Below are 20,185 nucleotides of genomic sequence, written 5' to 3' on the forward strand. Positions count from 1 at the left end.
ATTTGGAAACTGTAAATAAGGCGATGGAATTACTTGTTACCAATGATATAATTGAATATCGTTAATAACTTTATAGTTCAGTTTTCTTGTTTTACTATATGTATTCAATAGGAAGCATGTCATTGGTCAGACCGATTGACTACTATTCAGAGCGATTGTACAGTATACTATTTTAAAAAGTATACTATTAAAGGTATACTATTGTATACCAGTATTTTAAAAAAATCACGAACGTTCAGCACTGTCACTTCCATTTTACCTATTACCATAGGTAAGGAAAGTATTGCTTTCCGAAGAAAATTAAGGTACCCCAATTTCTAAATTTCTATACGTTTCAAGGTCCCCTGAGTCCAAAAAAGTGGTTTTTGGGTATTGGTCTGTATGTGTGTGTGTGTGTATGAGTGTATGTGCGTCTGTGTACACGATATTTCATCTCCCAATCAACGGAATGATTTGAAATTTGGAACTTAAGGTCCTTACCCTATAAGGATCCGACACGAACAATTTTGATCAAATGCAATTCAAGATGGCGGCTAAAATGGCGAAAATGTTGTCAAAAACAGGGTTTTTCACGATTTTCTCGGAAACGGTTCCAACGATTTTGATAAAATTTGCATCTAAAATAGTCATTGATGAGTTCTATCAACTGCCACGAGTCCCATATCTGTAAAAATTTCAGAAGTTTCGCCCCATCTATGCAAAGTTTGATTTTAGATTCCCAATTGTCAGGCTTCAGATACAATTCAAACAAAAAAAATCAAGTGAAAAAGATTCAGCATGAAAATCTCTACAATTAATGTTCAGTAACATTTTCACCTAAAATTGAAAATAAGCTCGAAATTCGAGAAAATGTGATTATTCAATTGCAAACTGTTGATTCTATTAAATCATTCACTATGAAGAGATAGCTTACATCGTGTGTCTCCAGCGTTATTGTCCTGTCACCAGCTGGCTCAGTTTTTTGAATAGTAGACTCTTATGCGCGTGAACACTAGCGTCAGGTGATCAATTTTCATAACGGCAAGGAAAGTAGTGTGAGTCGCCACACCAGATTTTTAAAATACACGTGCTAGAAGATTTTTCTGTTGTATCACAAAATTCTACTCAGATGCTAAGCATGTGTCTGTCATACAGGGATGAAATAGAGAGCATTCATAATAGTACGCTTTCAATAAAAAATGTAATTTTTTCAAACACATCTACGAAATGAACCGTACTGAGGTGAATGTGTGAAGATATAAGTATTAAAGACGGAGAAAACGAAGGACAGAGAAAAAATCAGTTAGTGATCATCTCTCCCTTTTTTATACCCACCCTTTCTCTCGCGCTTCTCCCTCATTCACTCTATCTTCCTCTTTTGTCATTTTTCGCTGCCCTTCATACGCTTCCAATCTTCTTTCTGTCTCTCTCCTTTGCCATATCATATCCAACAAACACGGTTGACTTAAGAAGGGGTAACTCATAAACAAATCATTGAACTCGCTTGAATAAACTGAAAACAACCTAATGATATCGGCTCTAAAAAGAAGATGGAGAAGAAGGAGGAAGAAAAAGAAGGAGGAGGAGGAGGAGGAGGAGGAGGAAGATGAAGAAGAAGAAGAAGAAGAAGAAAAAGAAGGAGGAAGAGGAGGAGTAGGAGGAGGAGGAGGAGGAGGAGGAGGAAGAAGGAGGATGAGGAGCAGGAAAAGGAAGAAGAAGAAGAAGAAGAAGAAGAAGAAGAAGAAGAAGAAGAAGAAGAAGAATAAGAAGAAGAAGAATGAAGATTGAAGGATGCCAGTTATGAGGATGGAAATGGAGAAGGGACCTTCAGGATAATTAAAAAAAAAACATATAACTGCTAAATATTGACTAAAAATTCTTGCTTATCTAAAATATCATATTCAACAGCATAAAAACTCTGTCAATTTGAGCACAAAATTGCTCTGGAGTACTATTATTAATCCGGAATACAATTCTCCGAAGTACGGTAATCATGGTGTACTCTATTGCTATATATGTGGAATGAATTATTCTATATATATATATATATATATATAATATATATATATATATATATATATATATGTGTGGATTCATGTAATAGGTAATTTATATAATGATTCTATTAACTCTATAAATGTGGAGTGAGTGGTTCAGATTTAGATGTTTACAATTCATTCTCTAAATAGTATGATTTAGATTACTCTTCACTCCTTAAGCTCTGTCATTGGGCTACATTAAACTTCATTTGAATAAAAGAAGAGTGAGAAAGATTTATGAAGAAAGAAAAATAAGGGATGGTGGAGGAGAAGTTGGAGGAGGATGACAAGGAGGAGATGGTGGGAGGAGGTGGGTGAGGAGGGTAGGAGGCAGAGGAGGTAAGAGAAGAAGGATGAGGAGTGAGGTTCAGAGAAGTGGGAGGAGGAGGAGGAAGAAGAGGAAGAGGAGGATGAGGATTGAGGAGTAAGATGAGAGGAAGAAGAAGAAAAAGGAGGAGGATGATGAGAAAAAGAAAAAGAAGAAGATGAAGAAGTAGGGGGAGTAGGAGGAGGAGGAGGATGAGGAGGAGTAGACGGAGGAGGAGGAGGAGTGGAAGCAGTAGGAGGAAGAAAAGAGGAATGTGAAAGAGGAAGAGGAGAGGAAGGAGGAGGACGAATAGGAGGAGTAAGACGAAGAGGAGGAGGAGGAGGAGGAAAAGGTGGAGGAGGAGCAATATAAAAATAATAAATTGTTGGCGCAGAAGGGTGCCATGTTTGTTAATGAGTGAGTGAGTGAGCCAACTGTCTCAACTCTACTGAATGACTTTTCAAAAAGAGAAAGAGGGGAATATAGAAGAAACAAGTGTAGAAAAAGAAGGAATCAGAAGAAGCGGATTGCTGCACATGTTCCATCCAATTCGGGATGAAAGTGTGAAGACGCACTTGTCACTTTGAGATGGTTATCGGTTCGGCAAGGATAGCTCCAGTTCCAAGTGCTATATTATAGACTAGTTTGTGACTTGTCGTATATTTAGTACCGTCCAATAGTGAGTTAGTTCCACAATTAGGCAGAAGGTACTTTGTTCAACAGTTCGTCAAATTTACAGTTTAGCAAATTGACAGTTCAACAAATTCTCAGTCAGATAGTTCAACGAATTGTCAGTCTAACAGCTCGTTAACTATCAAAATTAGCAGCAAAGAACGAGTTTGATAGATTCAGTGATCTGTGAAGTGTTTGATGCACATAAAGAACATCTATCATCATCCACAGGTAACTTTTTATATGCTTGAAAGGTAATTTATAATGTATTTTGTCTTTGTTGTGTTAGATTTGTAAATAATGTGCATCTACATCATTACCATTGTGAATCAATCACAATGAAAAATCAGTTTCCCCTTTAAATTCAAATAAAAGTTTTTTTTTTTAAGAAATTGAAAATTCTTTACAAACTAGAAACAGATGTAATAAATAATTATAGTGAAACAGGACCCAATTCGGTGAGTTTAATGCTTTCCTACTCTAACAGCCAATTAAACTATAAATATGCATTGGTCTCCCATTTTCAGTTGAAACGGTGTTGCTCTTGTAAAAAAGTTGAAAATATCTTAATTTTATGAATGTGGCTTCAAATTTCCTGAGTGGGTTACTACTTCAATTAAATGGGAACAATATTCGCTGCATTTCGTATTTTTCCCATTGAATCGAAACAAATAGAATACCAAAATAGAAACCAAATAGATTTCTCGATGGCTGATAATTTTAATTTTCACAATAAACATCTGAAATCAAATTTCGAATAGATAGAACAAAGTTTTTATTCCATTTAAATGTTTTTTTGTGAAGAAGCATTAGTAAGAATAGTGTGGGTGGTATGGTATTACTATTTCCAAATATCATTAATCTATATGAAATCAGACTTGATCCCTCTCAATTGGTGAAATCAACGTTAATGTTTAACACACAGGTTTTGAAATCGGAATTATTTTTTTCGCAGGTACGATTTATGTTCCGCTAAGCTGAAGCTTATGATTAGCAAGAAGGGAACACTTGGGAACATTCTAAACCATACAATAAAATGAAAAACTTGACAATCTATAATAACAGTACAAATTTGAGCACAGAATCCAACGCAGTTCTCAATTCTCTTGAGATTCATTATTTCGACGATACAATTATCATGGAGAACGATTTGAATGCAAGATACACGACCAATGTTCGAATGTTCGAAGACAAATACCAACCTTACTACGAAGAAAATAGACAGTACTTTATGGAAGATGATAGTCATGACAGAAATAATGGTTACAGTTATCAATACAATCGGGATAGACTGGGATCAGCCGCTTCAACTATTGAAGGATCAGACGAAATTTTGGAGAATGACGACCCACATTTCCAGTCTCATTCTGGGGTGGAAAATTACGAGGAGGAATGCTTTGTGATTGATAATATTTTCCAAAATCAAAGCAGCCAGTATTTGGGTGACGTGGAAGAGGTGGTTGAATCTGCAGGTGGAGGAGGATATGAGATTGAGAAGAATTTCAAAACTCTTCATCTGGATTTGGATAGTATTAGCGTTCCTATCGCTAGAATGGATGGGAAGCAGATCACGGCAGAGACGAACAAGGATAACGTTTTCAACAGCTTTGATGAGACTTCCGATGGAAATGTTGCTGAGTTTTCATTCCCATGTTCCAACTTTCAGAGAGATGACGATAATCTGTTAACAGTTGCTGTAAAAAGTGAAGAAAGTGATAATTATGTATTGAATAGCTACATGAGAGAGAATGGTGATGAAGATACAAGCTCTCGATCTAATTTTGAAAGAAGTGCTGACAACTCATTAACAATCGATTTTAGCAGTGAAGACAGCGGAAATGTTGTGTTAAACGAAGATGGAAAAATAACCGAAGATGATTGTACACAGGTTTCCGCCGATAATTTTCATATAACAAATAACGAAGAAGAATATCTAGAGAAGTGGTTGGTTGAAGAGAAAAGCGGACAATCCGATGATAGTTGTGATACAGTTTTGACAATTGACGATTCGGAGGGAGGTTGCTTTGAAGTGTGCAATGCGGAACCGGAGAGCGAAATAACGAGTACGACGAATGTGGTGGAGGAAGGCCGTGGGAAGAGGAAGAGAAGACCAGAGAGAGAAGATGATAACGCTAGACTGCCTTCTTTTGACTCTGTTTTGGGACAGAGAGCCAGAAGGCAATTGTTCAATACACTTATCAGGAAGGATGCAACGAGTCTTCTCAACAATCAAAAGGTGAGTTGAAAAACCCTCTTTTAACTGACCAATTTCTAAAACCATGTTTTCTTTCTCATCGAGTTTGAATCGCATTTTTTCGCCATATTTAATTGTTGCAGTTTGATGTGTTTTGTAAACTTCAATGTTCGTTCGGTTCCACCAAGCTCAGTTTAGCCATTTGAACATGGTCAAATCAGGAAGGTTATACAACGATTGCAGTGGAGTATATGATTTCTATAACGATAGATCATATTGATAATTTCAGACACAATATTATAATTCAGAGTCTAAATATTTTGAAGATTTTTCAATATATCGAGTTTCATTATTCAATAACATTTAATATTTCAAGTGCTTTTTGTATTTGTTTTGACGTTTCAGTTGGCTAAATTGAACGTTCAATTATCTATTTGATAATGAAAATCAATGGTAGCCTATGGGATATTGTTGGAAACACAAAATAGCTATTTATGTATTAAGAGCGTAATGCGCGACTTTATCGCTCGCGCAAAACAGTTATCACGCGACGCGAAGCGGAGCATGATAATTTTGCAAGAGCGATAAAGAAGCATTACGCGCGAATTACATACAAATTTTTCTACAACTGCACAAACCTGTTAAATCACTTATATCTGGCGGATTTTTTAATAATTCGTCTACACTGATATCCATCATGGCTGTAGAATCGGTACAACTACCGACTTTTTAGGTTAAGATCTGACCGAGAGTGGGTTTGTCTTTTGGCGAGCTGCTTATCATCAGCTGATTAGCGAGCGTAAAGAAAATTTACTGCGCATGTGCAAATGGTTAGCGAGCGAAAAAGTAGATTCTCCTCAGAAATAAGCTGTTTTACGAGGAGAATTGAGTATGTAAATTCTTTCTTTACGCGCAGTTGTAGAAAAAATATTTTGGAGAAAATATTGGATTGAATTTAGGTGATCGGAAAACGTGGCGGCTGCAATTTGACGGAAAATTCACGGTTCTCGGTTAAGCATGTAACCTCTTTTTCCAATTTCAATTTCTCAATTTCGGAATAAATAAATTGAGAAATGGAAATTGAAAAAAGAGGTAACATGCCTGACCGAGAAATGTGAATTTTTAGTCAAGTTGAAGCTGTTAATTTTCCGATCCCCCAAATTCAATCCAATCCAATGAGTACCTAATTCTATTTTTTTTTTTGAAGTTAACATCCTTTCAACGATTTTCTATATATTTTTCTAGCACGAAAACAAGACTAATGCTGGAGATTATGGACATCTTTTATCTCATAGCACTCCATCGAAATCAAAATCGAACCGGAGGATATCCAACAATAGTCGCGATCTCCCGGATAACCAGGTAAGTTATTTTTTTGCTTCTATAACCTTTACCAATAATTTATTTTGTTTATTTCTCCACTCATTTTATTCCATTCAAAATATTTACTCTAAGGGCCAGAACAAATTAAGCCTTTTTTCAAGCGTTTTTAGAGTCGGCAGGGCAGGGAACTCTCTGATTGAATAAACACTTACCTGACCCTTATTCTAAATTAATTGAAGAGACTTGAAATGTTGTCAATAATCCACTTTATTCAAATGAAAATTAATATTTAACAGGAGCATGCTTTCGTGTGTGCTCACGAAAGCATGCTCCTGTAAAATATTCATTTTTATTTGAATAAAGTGGATTTTTGACAACATTTCAAGTCTCTTCAATTATGGAAAAGTTCCACAACATCAAAATTCACGCTACAAACTTAATTATTCTCAATTAATATGCCTTATCGATGTACCGTAATTAATTTTGAATTAATTCTTAGTCATATTTCATCACATTTTCATTTTTAAAGATTCATTCAATATTTAGTACGATGGTGATGTTCTTGAAACAGAAAATTGATTGATAACAATGGATTTATCCTTTTAGAAAGATTAACAGTCAAATTCAAACAACTTTGAAAAATGTAATACTTATTTTCTAGTTTATGATGTAGGTCTATGTACTCGTATAATCTTCTTCATACTGTATTATCAAAATTAGAAATCATGCTTTAGAATGATCTATAATAATATTATTACAAATACATTAATTATTGATTTATATGATTTTTTAAATTTAATTTATTGTCAACAGATGGTTATCACTCAATCGGACTGTCCATCTATTGAGTACCTGTCAGAAAGAGATAACCAGAGCACAGGTGAGACATCTACACTACAAGATAAACCACTCGCCAAAAACATATTTGCGTTTAATCTGAAATGTAGGATAGGATAAACTGAATGTATTGGAGAAGGATACCAAGTTAAAGATTTACACTCAATTAATAAGTTAAACGACAGTTCCTTATAAATGGTATGGTTCATGAAAATATAACAATATAGTACCCTTTTGTTTTGAAGAGTATAACTGGGATGTTTCAAGTAATAGATTGAACGTTGTCAGAGATGTTGAGTAATTGCTGCTAGGTATTGTATCACTACCCGCATACCACATACCGGATACCGCATTTCAGTAATGACAAACTTATTGTGTTTCATGATGAAATAAAATTACATTTTTATCATTACATTTATTTATTCCTCGTAAATTACAAAACAATAAACTATACAATATTAATCAAATTAATGTACAAAATAAAATATTGGGAACTACTTCCCCAAAAGAGCAAGCTCGAGCTTGGGGACGGCATATGTTGTCTTTCCTATTGAATAATTCCAATCATTCTATATTATGTTTTCACTTCATCATGAAAAAATTCTGTAACAGCTCTGAATACAAAGTAGGTATTCAATTACTATAGTGAATCAATTTCATGTTTTAGTGAATCTGATTTTCAATCTGCAGGACTGTAAGGAAGATCTATCTGAATACTCAGTGTTCAATATATTGTATTTTTATCAAAATGATTTATTAAGCTTAAATTTAAATTCCGCTGTTTTGTTAAAATGCAGATTTCAGAGTATCTGAATACACAGTGTTCAATTTATATTGTGATTCTATCAAATGTTTTATCAAGTTTAAATTTCAATTTCGCTGGTCTGTTAGAATACAGATCCATCTAAATACACAGTGTTCAATTTATACTGTATTGTTTCTATATCATGTTTTATTGAGTCAAATTTATAATTAGCAGGCATGTTAAATAAATCTCTGTGAATGCACACAGTGTTCAGGGTTCACTGTGTTGTATTTGTTTTATTTTTCTCTGTCATGTAACCCAGTCAGAGGTATTTATGTATTCACTTGTATTGTATGTATTTTGTTGTTTGGTGGCAGGTGTATTGGAGTGCAGATGGGAGGAGTGTTGGTCGCTGTACGCGAGTCAAGCGGCGTTGGTCAGGCACATCGAGAAGACGCACGTTGACGTCAAGCGCAAAGAGGAGGACTTCGCGTGTCTGTGGCAGGCCTGCCCACGTCGCACGCGGCCTTTCAACGCACGCTACAAGCTGCTCATTCACATGCGTGTTCACACCGGCGAAAAACCCAACAAATGTCCCGTGAGTGCAGCTCTACACACAAACAAACACTTTTCAAACACTTCATTTATAATCTTCCATTGCCCTCTGAATATCAACTGAGCAATCTCTTCAAAATAATTTTGTTTAGCCGCCTTTACCGAGGTAAAAAAGAAAATTTACCAATTCATTAACAATGTTCAATATGCCGCTATTTTGTTTCCACGAAGGTTAGGGAACTGAAATTTTTAGAGCCTACTTTGTAAACTGTGTAAAATTTAAAAAAGTTCGGTACATGAATGGGCACGTAATATAAAATTAAACTTGTAAACCTCTTCGTGGGACACGTTGTATATAGAAAAATAGAAATAATAGGTAGGTAATCACGTAATTTGCATTGCCAATTTGTGTGAAATAACCACTTTCCTAAATTTCCAGTGCAACCATACAATTGTATGTACAATCCTCGACATTTCAGTAGTGCTAGAAATGTTTCAGGGTTGAAATGAAGTTCAATTTGTTTATGAAATTAAATAATCGCGAAAATATGTTCATCTTTTGAATATCACTTTTCTCAGAATATTATAGGATGTCGTTTGTCGTGGCAAATAAAACTTTTAAACCAAAATAACTGGGAGATTGTCTCCTTTCCATTGGTGTCTAGATCATTCCCATTTGACCTATAGTTAATTTTTAATTGATGATTATTTTCGTCAACGTCTAGACCTTTCGAGCAGAGAACATGAAATTCGAGTTCGACATGCTAGAAACGTTTTGGTTTCAAAATATAAGTGGGTGGAGAAAGCGAGAAAGTTCCTCAGAAATGATTGAAATTATTTTTTCCAATTGTTAAAAGTAGTCGGAAGAATGTATTTTTGCCTCTCAGGAGTTTCAAAGTCAAGGAGAGTGGCTGAATGATGAGCCACATATTCTTTCAGTTAAAACAAGAGAACGAACGCTTAAAAAACAGAACGTTCCTCTGACTTCTCTCTCTCTCTCAAGGGCAGCTAATCAATCAATCTGTATTCTTATCATCATTGTCTTCCACTGGTTTTTAGCATTTTAATTATCTTACTTCTCTGTCTACTTTCGCATTACTTCACCTGCTTGACAACTTTAATTTTATTCTACTACTTCATCAACTTATACTGCTCTCTACATTTCCATCTTTGCCTTCATGGTATTTTCCTCCTTTACAACTTCTCCTTCATTCTCGCATCTTTTTCACCATCTTCTTCAACTAATTTTTTTCTACTTTAACTAATACTCCTCTCCACCTTCTCTTCTTCGCCTTTCTGATATTCTCCTTCTTTTCACCTTTTCCACCATTATCACATCCTTGCATTACTCCTTCATCACCACCTTTATTTCTTGTCAATATCATTTTATCCTCCGTTGTATCTTGTATGTATAACCTCTAACGTATGTAGCATTAACTCTCTCAAATCTTCTCCTCCTTCTCTCTGTGAGAGGTCTCAGTAAAATCTCTTTGAGATTTAAGAAATCTCATGTAGAAATATAGCATCGATTGTAGTTTTGATCTCAGTAGAAATCTTCTACAAATTTGTCTTTGAGAAATGTCAGTGGAGAAATTTGTCATCTAGAGTGAAAGTTGCCCTTTTCAGTTCCAGGGTTGTCTGAAGGCGTTTTCCAGGCTAGAGAACTTGAAGATACACCAGCGATCTCACACCGGGGAAAGACCCTATGCCTGTCAGTATCCGTCTTGCCTCAAGGCTTTCAGTAACAGCTCGGATAGGGCCAAACACCAACGGACACATTTCGACACCGTAAGTAACAAGTAACAACAGTTTTATTACAATAAACTGGTACACCCTATTGATGAGATCATGTTTGGAAAGATATCAGAAACATAGTCAACTAGTTTTGTGGACTAGCAATAAGTTCAATAACTTTACGTATGAAAGAATCGCATAATTTTTGAAAATATTATTTAAAAAAGAAATTGAGATAATTTTCCACATTTCAAGTTGTAAAGGCCAGAGAGATTGAGAGGCCACTTCAATTAAGATTATGGTACCGTAGGAGATATGTCACTATTCCCTTATTCGAGAAGAAGAGAAAATAAAAATAAAAAGAAGAAAAATGGCGATAGAACTGATCACAAATTACAATGAATCATCAATTGAAGGTTGAATTGAAGCAAGAATATGAAAAATTATTGTGTTAATATTACGCAACGGCAAATCCACTTTTTTGAATTATTCATTCAATCACTCTATAATTGAAGGCTGTAATAATAGTGAGAAAATGTGTCTACACAATATGCTATTCAGAAGCTCTAGCAATTTCCATATTGGTGGCATCTCACATAATTTTCCTCGTCGTGATAATATATTTTTACTTTCCTTGCCCTATTACCATAGGTAAGGAAAGTATTGCTTTCCGAAAAAAATTAAGGTACCCCAATTTCTAAATTTCTATACGTTTCAAGGTCCCCTGAGTCCAAAAAAGTGATTTTAGTGTGTGTGTGTGTGTGTGTGTGTGTGTGTGTGTGTGTGTGTGTGTGTGTGTGTGTGTGTGTGTGTGTGTGTGTGTGTGTGTGTGTGTGTGTATGAGTGTATGTGCGTCTGTGTACACGATATCTCATCTCCCAATTAACGGAATGACTTGAAATTTGGAACTTAAGGTCCTTCCCCTATAAGGATCCGACACGAACAATTTCGAACAAATCCAATTCAAGATGGCGGCTAAAATGGCGAGAATTTTGTCAAAAACAGGGTTTTTTGCGATTTTCTCGAAAACGGCTCCAACGATTTTGATCAAATTTATACCTAAAATAGTCATTGATAAGCTCTATCAACTGCCACAATTTTCATATCTGTAAAAATTTCATCTCATCTATGCAAAGTTTGATTTCAGATTCCCAATTATCAGACTTCAGATACAATGTAAACTAAAAAATCAGTTTGAAAAGATTGAGCATAAAAATCTCTACAATCAATGTTCAGTGACATTTTCACCTAAAATTGGAAATAAGCTCGAAATTCGAGAAAATGTGTTTATTCAATAATGCTAACGGTTGGCAACTGTTGATTCTATTAAATCATTCATTATGAAGAGATAGTAGACTTTGTGTGTCTCCAGCGTTATTGTCCTGTCACCAGCTGGCAGATCTTCGAATAGTAGACTTGAGATGCGCGTGTACACTAGCGTCAGGTGATAAATTTTCATAACGGCAAGGAAAGTTATGTGAGTGCGCCACACCAGATTTTTGGAATTAATAAAAACAATAAAAAAACTTGTAGTACCCTTTATTGAAAAAACTTTAAAATATTTTACTTCAAAATATTTCAACTATTTTAAATATATTACTTTAAAATATTTCAAGTTTTTATATTGTTTTTATTAATTTGAACAATAGTAGACCAAATAAGTGAAGTGTTTTCATATTTTTGAAATTATATTCATTGAATATAACCCAGTGGACCTTAAAATGTATTCTTTTAGAATACAATACACTTTCCTGGAAGTATACTCTAGGAAACATTATAGAGTTTTATGTACATTAGGCTATAAGACAAAGAAAGTACCTGAGATTGCAACTCTGAATATAGGCTAATAATTAAAGCTAAAATAAATCAGTCATTAAATGGAAATTAATATGTATAATAAATGAATGTTCTAGAAACCATACGCCTGCCAAGAATTGGGTTGCACTAAAAGATACACGGATCCCAGCTCTCTGAGAAAACACATAAAAAACCACGGAGACCCAACAACTTCCGGTGGCCGGTCCAAGAAATTGGTGAGTTGATCATGATATCTCAAAACCGTTATAATCGCAAATATTCCCAAATTCTATGAAAGTCTTATTTAGGATATATTTGGTAGGTTTATTAGTAATATATATGGAATCACGAAGGGAAAATTATAAATTGATTAGGCTACTACTAAAAACAATGCATACGGTATTTTAATTGAAAAATATGTGAGACTCTATAGACTGGATTAAGAGTGTGGAATATTATTCAAGGAATAATAGATTGAATGCTTTAATGAAGAAATTCTAATCCTCTCTCTAAGGAGTTTGATAATTTAATTTCTCCTCATTAGATTTGATAGATAAACTCATTGTATAGGATTCACTCAATTCAAATCAAGCACAATCTGAGTTGAATACAATAATTCACTCCTGATTGAATTAACTCGATTCAGAACACAATCGTTCTGAAAAAAATTAATACATTGTATTCTAGTATGAGTCAGAAAGAGTGATGAGCAACTTTTTTAAAATAATAAAGGTATAAATTAATAAGATGAGTAGTTCTCACCAGGACTACTACTTCTAGCAACCAACTTGAAATTGACAAAAAATATTAAAAAATGGATAAATATAAAAATGGGCTAGCAGTTCTGAAAAATCTGGTGTGGCGCACTCACACAACTTTCCTTGCCGTTATGAAAATTGATTACCTGACGCTAGTGTTCACGCACATCTCAAGTCTCATAGATCTTAGCCAGCAGGTGACAGAACAATAACGCTGGAGACACACGAGGTCTGCTATCTCTTCAAAGTGAATGATTTAATAGAATCAACAATTGCCAACAGTTTGCAATTGAATAATCAAATTTTCTCGAATTTCAAGCTTATTTTCAATTGTAGGTGAAAAATGTTACTGAACATTAATTGTAGATTTTTATGCTCAATCTTTTCCAACTGAATTTTTTTGTTTACATTGTATCTGAAGCCTGATAATTGGGAATCTGAAATCAAACTTTGCATAGATGGGATGAAATTTTTACAGATATAAAACTTGTGGCAGTTGATAGAGCTTATCAAAGATTATTCTAGGTATGAATTTGATCAAAATCGTTGGAGCCGTTTTCGAGAAAATCGCGAAAAACCCTGTTTTTGACAAAATTTTCGACATTTCAGCCGCCATCCTGAATTGCATTTGATCGAAATTGTTCGTGTTGGATCCTTATATTGTAAGGACCTCAAGTTCCAAATTTCAAGTCATTCCGTTGATTGGGAGATGAGATATCGTGTACACAGACGCACATACACTCATACACACACACACACACACATACAGACCATACCCAAAAACCACTTTGTTGGACTCAGGGGACCTTGAAACGTAGGCCTATAGAAATTTTGGGGTACCTTAATTTTTTTCGGAAAGCAATACTTTCCTTACTTATGGTAATAGGGCAAGGAAAGTAATAAATTGTTAGTGAGAAGAGCGAACAACCAGTGCTGTTCTGCAGTCCCTAATTTATATATAAAATACATTTTATACGTTATTATTGATGATCATAAATCAATAGGCATTTATAGTGTAAATATAAAAAAAAGAATTGTCAGAATAAATATATAATAAAAAACTGATAATTTCTAGAATTATGCAAAATCTATTTAATCTACTTGAATAATTAGAGTTTTCTGTTTGCCCCCAGGTTGCAAGTGAACCAATCGTCCTACCTTCGGATTTGAAAGCAAGGAAGCCAAAGCAAACATCACATGAATCAACTTATGGAACAGGTAATTTTCATATGTGTCCCTTCTTCTTCTCCTCCCGAGCCTATGTCCCATTTCTCTGGGGTTCGGTCTTCCTAATCCTTTTCCGCCATTCTGAACCATTTGTCCCATATGTTTTGTAAAAATTGTGGCAAAAACTACCTACCTGGAATTCATCGATTTCGGATCATTTTAATCCTAGAGATACATTAATCTATTTCATTCTAGAAATGTAAATGAACTTCTATCAAGAAACACGTTTTGAATGATCATTATTGAATTTCCATTTTTATTTTCAGATTCAACCGAAGTACACGGAATGATTAAACAAGAGAGTGAGTATATCCGAAATATTATTCTGCACAAATTGATTAATAATAAGGTAGACAAACCTAACACATGGGAGATGGAACGGAATTAATAACGAACAATTATTATTTGATATTGAGAATTGGATCAGATCATTGGGCTAATGGCACTTTATATTTATTTTTTTCAAGATTTATTTTTCTGTTATTTTTTCAAAAGGAAATTTTTTGTGATTAAGTGAGTATCGGGCTTGACCCACTCTTATATTTGTTAAAATCAAGTTTGGTAACCCCAACACAATTTTCATTACAGGAGTACGTTTTTATTGTTTCTTGTACCATACAGTATAGTAGGCTAATTATTTAGCAGTATAATTATTGTGTAACAAAGAAATGTTAGGTATATTATATTGTATTGTTTCGTTTTTTTTAAAGAAATATGACTTTTTTATTTTGATATTAGTTTTTTTTATGAGCATAAGTAGTTGGAAAATGTGTCTAATGACTTTTGGTTATATTATTATTATGACTGCATATGACGATGTTTAAATGAGAAATATTTCTTTGTATTCTTACATTGTTATATTTTTGAGCCATAACATTTTATAAAATTAATATGGATAATAACTTAATATCTTTGTTTTGTTTTGTCTTGTAATATTGTACTGTTGTTTATGAGAAGCAATAATTCTATTCTATTAGACATTTCATACTTTCCATTCACTCTCATTCACTTGAAAGGAGAAAAATTCATGATTTTAAATCACCATCCAAATAGAAAATACAGTAGAATTTTTTTAGTTTTAATTCAATATGAACTTCTTCATTAATCCTACAGATTCAAAAATTCATGAACTTCTTCTAAAACAATTTATTGGATTCTATAACAAATATCAGTTTCATCAGTATATGAATATGGTCAATATTTTACTATTATTTTATGTTTTTATCTACTTTGTAATCAAAGATGATGGATGGTAGACTAATTGTTAGTTTCGGGTAGTTGGAAACTCATTGATTATGATCAACTTAGAGAAAGTTTCCTCAATATCAGCTCCAAAAAACCTTATTGTTGAAGATTTAATTTTTATCTTAATCAAAATTTAATTTTACTAAATTGCAGATGGGGATCAAACCGCAGAGATTACCAGTACAAATATGGAATCATCTTTTCTGGATAATAATTTGAGTCCCTGCTACTTGAGGATGTTGGGAGAAGGTATGTTGGATTTTAAAATAATTCTTGTATGAAATAGTTCAAGTCCAATTTATACAATATTTATTTCAATAGAAGAGTTGCATGAGTTTTTCTAGCTATGGATTATGGTGCTTTTCACCATCTTGTGATGTAATGTCAGTATTTTTGATGATTTGGATAAAAAATTCTTGTAGAGAAAAATAAACTTCGTCTCCAAATGCTCTAGTGAATAATCAAGTTTATTTGGATTCTACCATAACAAACAAGGTTTGGTGTACAGGTATAGTCACAAACTTGAAATTCTATGAATAGTTTAATATGTATATCATGATTTAGAAGAAAACTGTAGGTTTATTCCTCTCTCACCATTATCCGCCTCATTACCTACGCACAACCCTAGAGCTCAAGTGACATCACCCTCAGCAAAAAGAAAATCAAACTAAGAATTGGCAAACACATGAATAATCACATTGGAAAACGGTCCGATTTAAAATATAATAAAATATTATTTTGTTTCAGTTACTCGTTCAACTTAAAATGAAAATAGAGACGAGTATTTAGTAAAAAAACAAGCCTTCGTACTTGAACTCTATTCAAATACCTTTACATTATGAAAGAAGGCGTACTAAAACTAAAAAAATCATAAATTTTTACTCTCTTCTAGTTCAACCTTTTCATGTTTCTATCCATTGCTGTTGTTTCTTAAAAATTACCAGTACTAACTTATTATTATTTATCTGGTATTAATTGAAAATGTGATTGGCCTTGTGAAAATGGGTGAAATTGTGGGAGGCCTTAATAGAGGTTCATATCTCTTAATAATATTATGCTTTGCTTCTTGAATGAAAAAGACTAAGAAATTGTCAAAAACCACAGATTTATTGATACTTAGAAAGACCGGTTTCGGTTATTACACCATTGTCAATCTCTGATAAACTAAAACTAAATACAAGAGCAGCAGAATTTATACTAGTAGGCGAGTACTGCTATTGGTCAAGGGCATGAACGCCTGCCATTGGCCCAGCTAGACAGTCTCCTCCCACTCAACGGTGTGAAAAAATGGCGGCTTAAGCAACAGAATCGCCATAACAAAATTTCTAAGCTTAAGCCGCCACTTTGTCACACCGTTGAGTGGGAGGAGACTTTCTAGCTGGGCCAATGGCAGGTGTTCATGCCCTTGACCAATAGCAGTACTCGCCTACTAGTATAAATTCTGCTGCTCTTGTATTTAGTTTTAGTTTATCAGAGATTGACAATGGTGTAATAACCGAAACCGACCTTTCTAAGTATCAATAGATCTGTGGTTTTTGACTATTTCTTAGTCTTTTTCATTCAATATGAATAATTACCACAATATCAACTTCTCAACTACACAAAAAAATATGCTTTGCTTCCTTACTTTTTTGTTAAACTGTAAAATAATTCACATGAAATGATGTTAGCCTACTCAATGAAGTAATGAATGAAATGTTGATTACAGAAAACATGGATGCGTTGAACTGGACCGAAGAGTTGACAGGCGATTTTGAACAAGAACTGTTGAACTTTATCAGTAACTCTGACGATTGTTCTTCGTCACCTTTGTTATCGTTATCATCTCTCACTGATTTTGTCTCTTCAGACGCCAATGATATGAGCTGCTTCTACTACCAATAAGTCATCATAAACATTTGAAGAATTTCATTTCACTGTATCTAGTAAATTAAAATGTCAAGTATAATTTTTAATGGAATTTTCATTTCACTGTATCTCTAGTAAATCAGTAAATGCCTATGGAATGTGAATGTCTATGGACTGTCAAGTATAATTTTTGATAGGATTTTTATTTCACTGTATCTCTAGTAAATGCCTATGGGCTGCCATTAATAGAGTTACTATATTATGGTTATTGTATTTATGAATATAGTTTCGAATATGGGGATTAGTATTGATCGTCTTCTTCTTCCTTTAGCACTACAGTCCTATGTGGACCTTGACTCCCATGACAATTCCTTTCCAGCTGTCTCTATCACCAGCAGCTCTCTTTCATCCCCTGATTCCCAACACTCGCAGATCTCTCTCCATAACAGCCACCTCCTCCTTGGTCTCCCTCTTCTTCTTGTGCCTTCAATTCTTTCCTCCAATATGGCCTTTACCATATGATCCTCTATTTATTATAAAAAATAGTATAACCTATATCATTCATATTGTATTGGTAATACAATTTCAGAATAACTTTCTTGATTACATTTGTTTTGAAATAATATTACTCTTAGTAACTATTTTGTCAACTAGTTATCTTTGAACTAGAGTAAAATATTTTGTTATCAATTCAAATAATTGTTTGCAAGTTTTTTTTTAATTTATGCAAAACAAGTAGTAAAGAGTAGATTCATTTTATATTTTAAAAGTTTATTCTGCTATTATAATTGAATTTTATTTGCTAATAAAGCTGTAGATTTAATTCGATTCATTTTAGTCTTTACTTTTTTGATGTTTTTATTGTTTCTTTTGACAAAAAAATTATCTGTGATGTATATAAGACAAAAAATCTTAATGATCTCAAATGTTGTGAAGTTTGTGAATTAAAGGGACCAAAATTGATAGGAGTATAGATGTCTTTCAGTACCATATTAAGATTTGTCACTAGAATCTTTAAGAAGTAGTTTAAGGTTTGAAACTTATATTAATTAAAACAAGGGTTGGATTGTTTTAAAATAGTATTATCAAATCCTCCTCCTTATTAGAGGAGGCTGAGGTATTGTATGTAATGTATTTATGAGAATTTTATAACTGAAGATAAGTTTTGAAAAGTTTTTTTAAACTAGTAAGAAATGTATTTGTTGTAGATACAGTTTTATAGAGAATACATAAATATTTGTGAAGAATTGAGTATTGCGTAAGAGTATGGATCAGTGTTTGATTCAAATAAGAATAATCTTGAGTTTTGCCATTTCAACAAAATGTGAAAATTAAGTTACTTTGTTGATATTTTTTTATTTCAAGGAAGCTTTCTCAATAATTATAGATTGATGGTTTTGTTTATGTAAGAATATATAAATTGAAAATGTTTCAATATCTGATCCTTTTTGTTTTATTCTGAACCCTCAATTTCAGGCTACTGTTGAGGTACTATTATCACTATTTCTACAATGACAGTCATGCTCTCATGACTCTTCCATTGAAGGTTTTATGTAGATTTTATTCAAACCATGAAGCTTTCACTTTACTGACTTATCATGAAGCTCATTTGAAGGAAGATTACTAACCTTCCATTCCCGATGAGTTGCAAACTAGAGGATCGAGCTGACAGCTAATTCTATAAAGTTCAAAAAGATAATTATCAATGCTTGTTGCAGTGCAGCGACTATAAAAGAAAGTGTGGTAAATATTATACATTCTCAAGACGAGGAGTTTGAAGTGGGAGTGAAGGTTAACGCTTAATGCTTTCTTGAGTACAGGCTTTATAGCAAACGCAATTGATAATCATTTTATTGATTTTGTAATATCAGAGAATGTTTAAATATTCCATCTGTAAACGCACACAATCAAGTTTGACTTTTGTGTAAGGTTTGATCACAGACAAAAAACATTTTATAAAAACGGTTTTAATAATAATAATCATTTTATAATATAGTAAAATTTGATGATAAAGAATGGAATACAAACTAATACACTTATTACAGAAATTGCCAAAACGTTATCTAACAAATAGTTAATTGGAAAAAGTGGATTTGGAAAGTTCTGTAAAAAATTCATGCCAAAAATGATCAGTCTCCAAATTTGTATAGAATTTCATGTAAAATGTATTTTTACAAGTTTAATTCTCAACTTACAAGTTATTATTTCAGGAGTCAAACTATCTAAGTTATCTAATAAATATTATCTAAACTATCTAATAAATATACAACAATTTGACCTATAAAATGCTCTACTGAAAATAAATGAACTAAGTTTGTACACTGAGTTTTCATTAAATATTATAATTGGAAAATGGGGTCAACATAGCAACTCTAATATCTGATGTATTGTATACCATACAAACCTATGGCCTGTATACTCGAGAATATATTTCAATAGTAATATCAAAGTAGTAATCATCTAGATATCTCTTGCAAAGGAAATTATTTCGTTTGTTTTTCAACAAACAATCTACGGTTCTATATAAGAAAACCATATCAATACACCAAGAATCAGAATCAAATATACTGTACAATAAATTTACTTTACTTATACTTATTTAATTTACTTTACACAAATTTCATTTCATTTTAAGAATAATATGTGTAAAAATGTCTACACACACTCATAACCCATTTGTTGTGTACCGAAAGAGATCAGAACCTACAGATTCCTAAAAAAACAATACAGTACCAAAAATGTATGTAGTTTCTGTTATAATATAACTCTTGATTAGTTTTGAATAAACTCATTTTTTTATAAAGTTAATATCATATTGGTCGACCATTTTTTCAACTGTAATAATCGTTGGTATTTCATGTTTCATTCTAAAAACTTCAATTTGTGTATATTGTTATTTTTTATGTATTCATAGAATTCGGAGTA

At 33.2% G+C, this 20,185-nt stretch overlaps 1 protein-coding gene across 1 annotated transcript; it reads left to right on the plus strand.

Moving 5' to 3' along the window:
* The first annotated feature begins 2,772 nt into the window (after positions 1-2,772).
* On the plus strand, positions 2,773-18,702 carry LOC111051235 (transcriptional repressor CTCFL-like). Its single transcript, XM_022337693.2, has 11 exons — positions 2,773-3,228; positions 3,953-5,233; positions 6,437-6,553; positions 7,328-7,394; positions 8,474-8,694; positions 10,278-10,439; positions 12,299-12,418; positions 14,074-14,158; positions 14,434-14,469; positions 15,566-15,661; positions 17,121-18,702. The coding sequence occupies exons 2-11, from the start codon at positions 4,034-4,036 to the stop codon at positions 17,294-17,296; spliced, it is 2,280 nt and encodes a 759-aa protein (XP_022193385.2). The 5' UTR covers positions 2,773-3,228; positions 3,953-4,033; the 3' UTR covers positions 17,297-18,702.
* The last annotated feature ends 1,483 nt before the right edge of the window (positions 18,703-20,185 follow it).

This window comes from Nilaparvata lugens, chromosome 6 (assembly GCF_014356525.2).
Source record: "Nilaparvata lugens isolate BPH chromosome 6, ASM1435652v1, whole genome shotgun sequence".
Taxonomy (NCBI): domain Eukaryota; kingdom Metazoa; phylum Arthropoda; class Insecta; order Hemiptera; family Delphacidae; genus Nilaparvata; species Nilaparvata lugens.

Bases quoted from the DNA above. Each gene is read 5' to 3' on its own strand.
- LOC111051235 (XM_022337693.2), top strand. From the start codon at position 4,034: ATGAAAAACTTGACAATCTATAATAACAGTACAAATTTGAGCACAGAA. The intron at 10,440-12,298 runs GTAAGTAACAAG...TGAATGTTCTAG, and splicing joins AACGGACACATTTCGACACC to AAACCATACGCCTGCCAAGA. The intron at 14,159-14,433 runs GTAATTTTCATA...TTTTATTTTCAG, and splicing joins TGAATCAACTTATGGAACAG to ATTCAACCGAAGTACACGGA.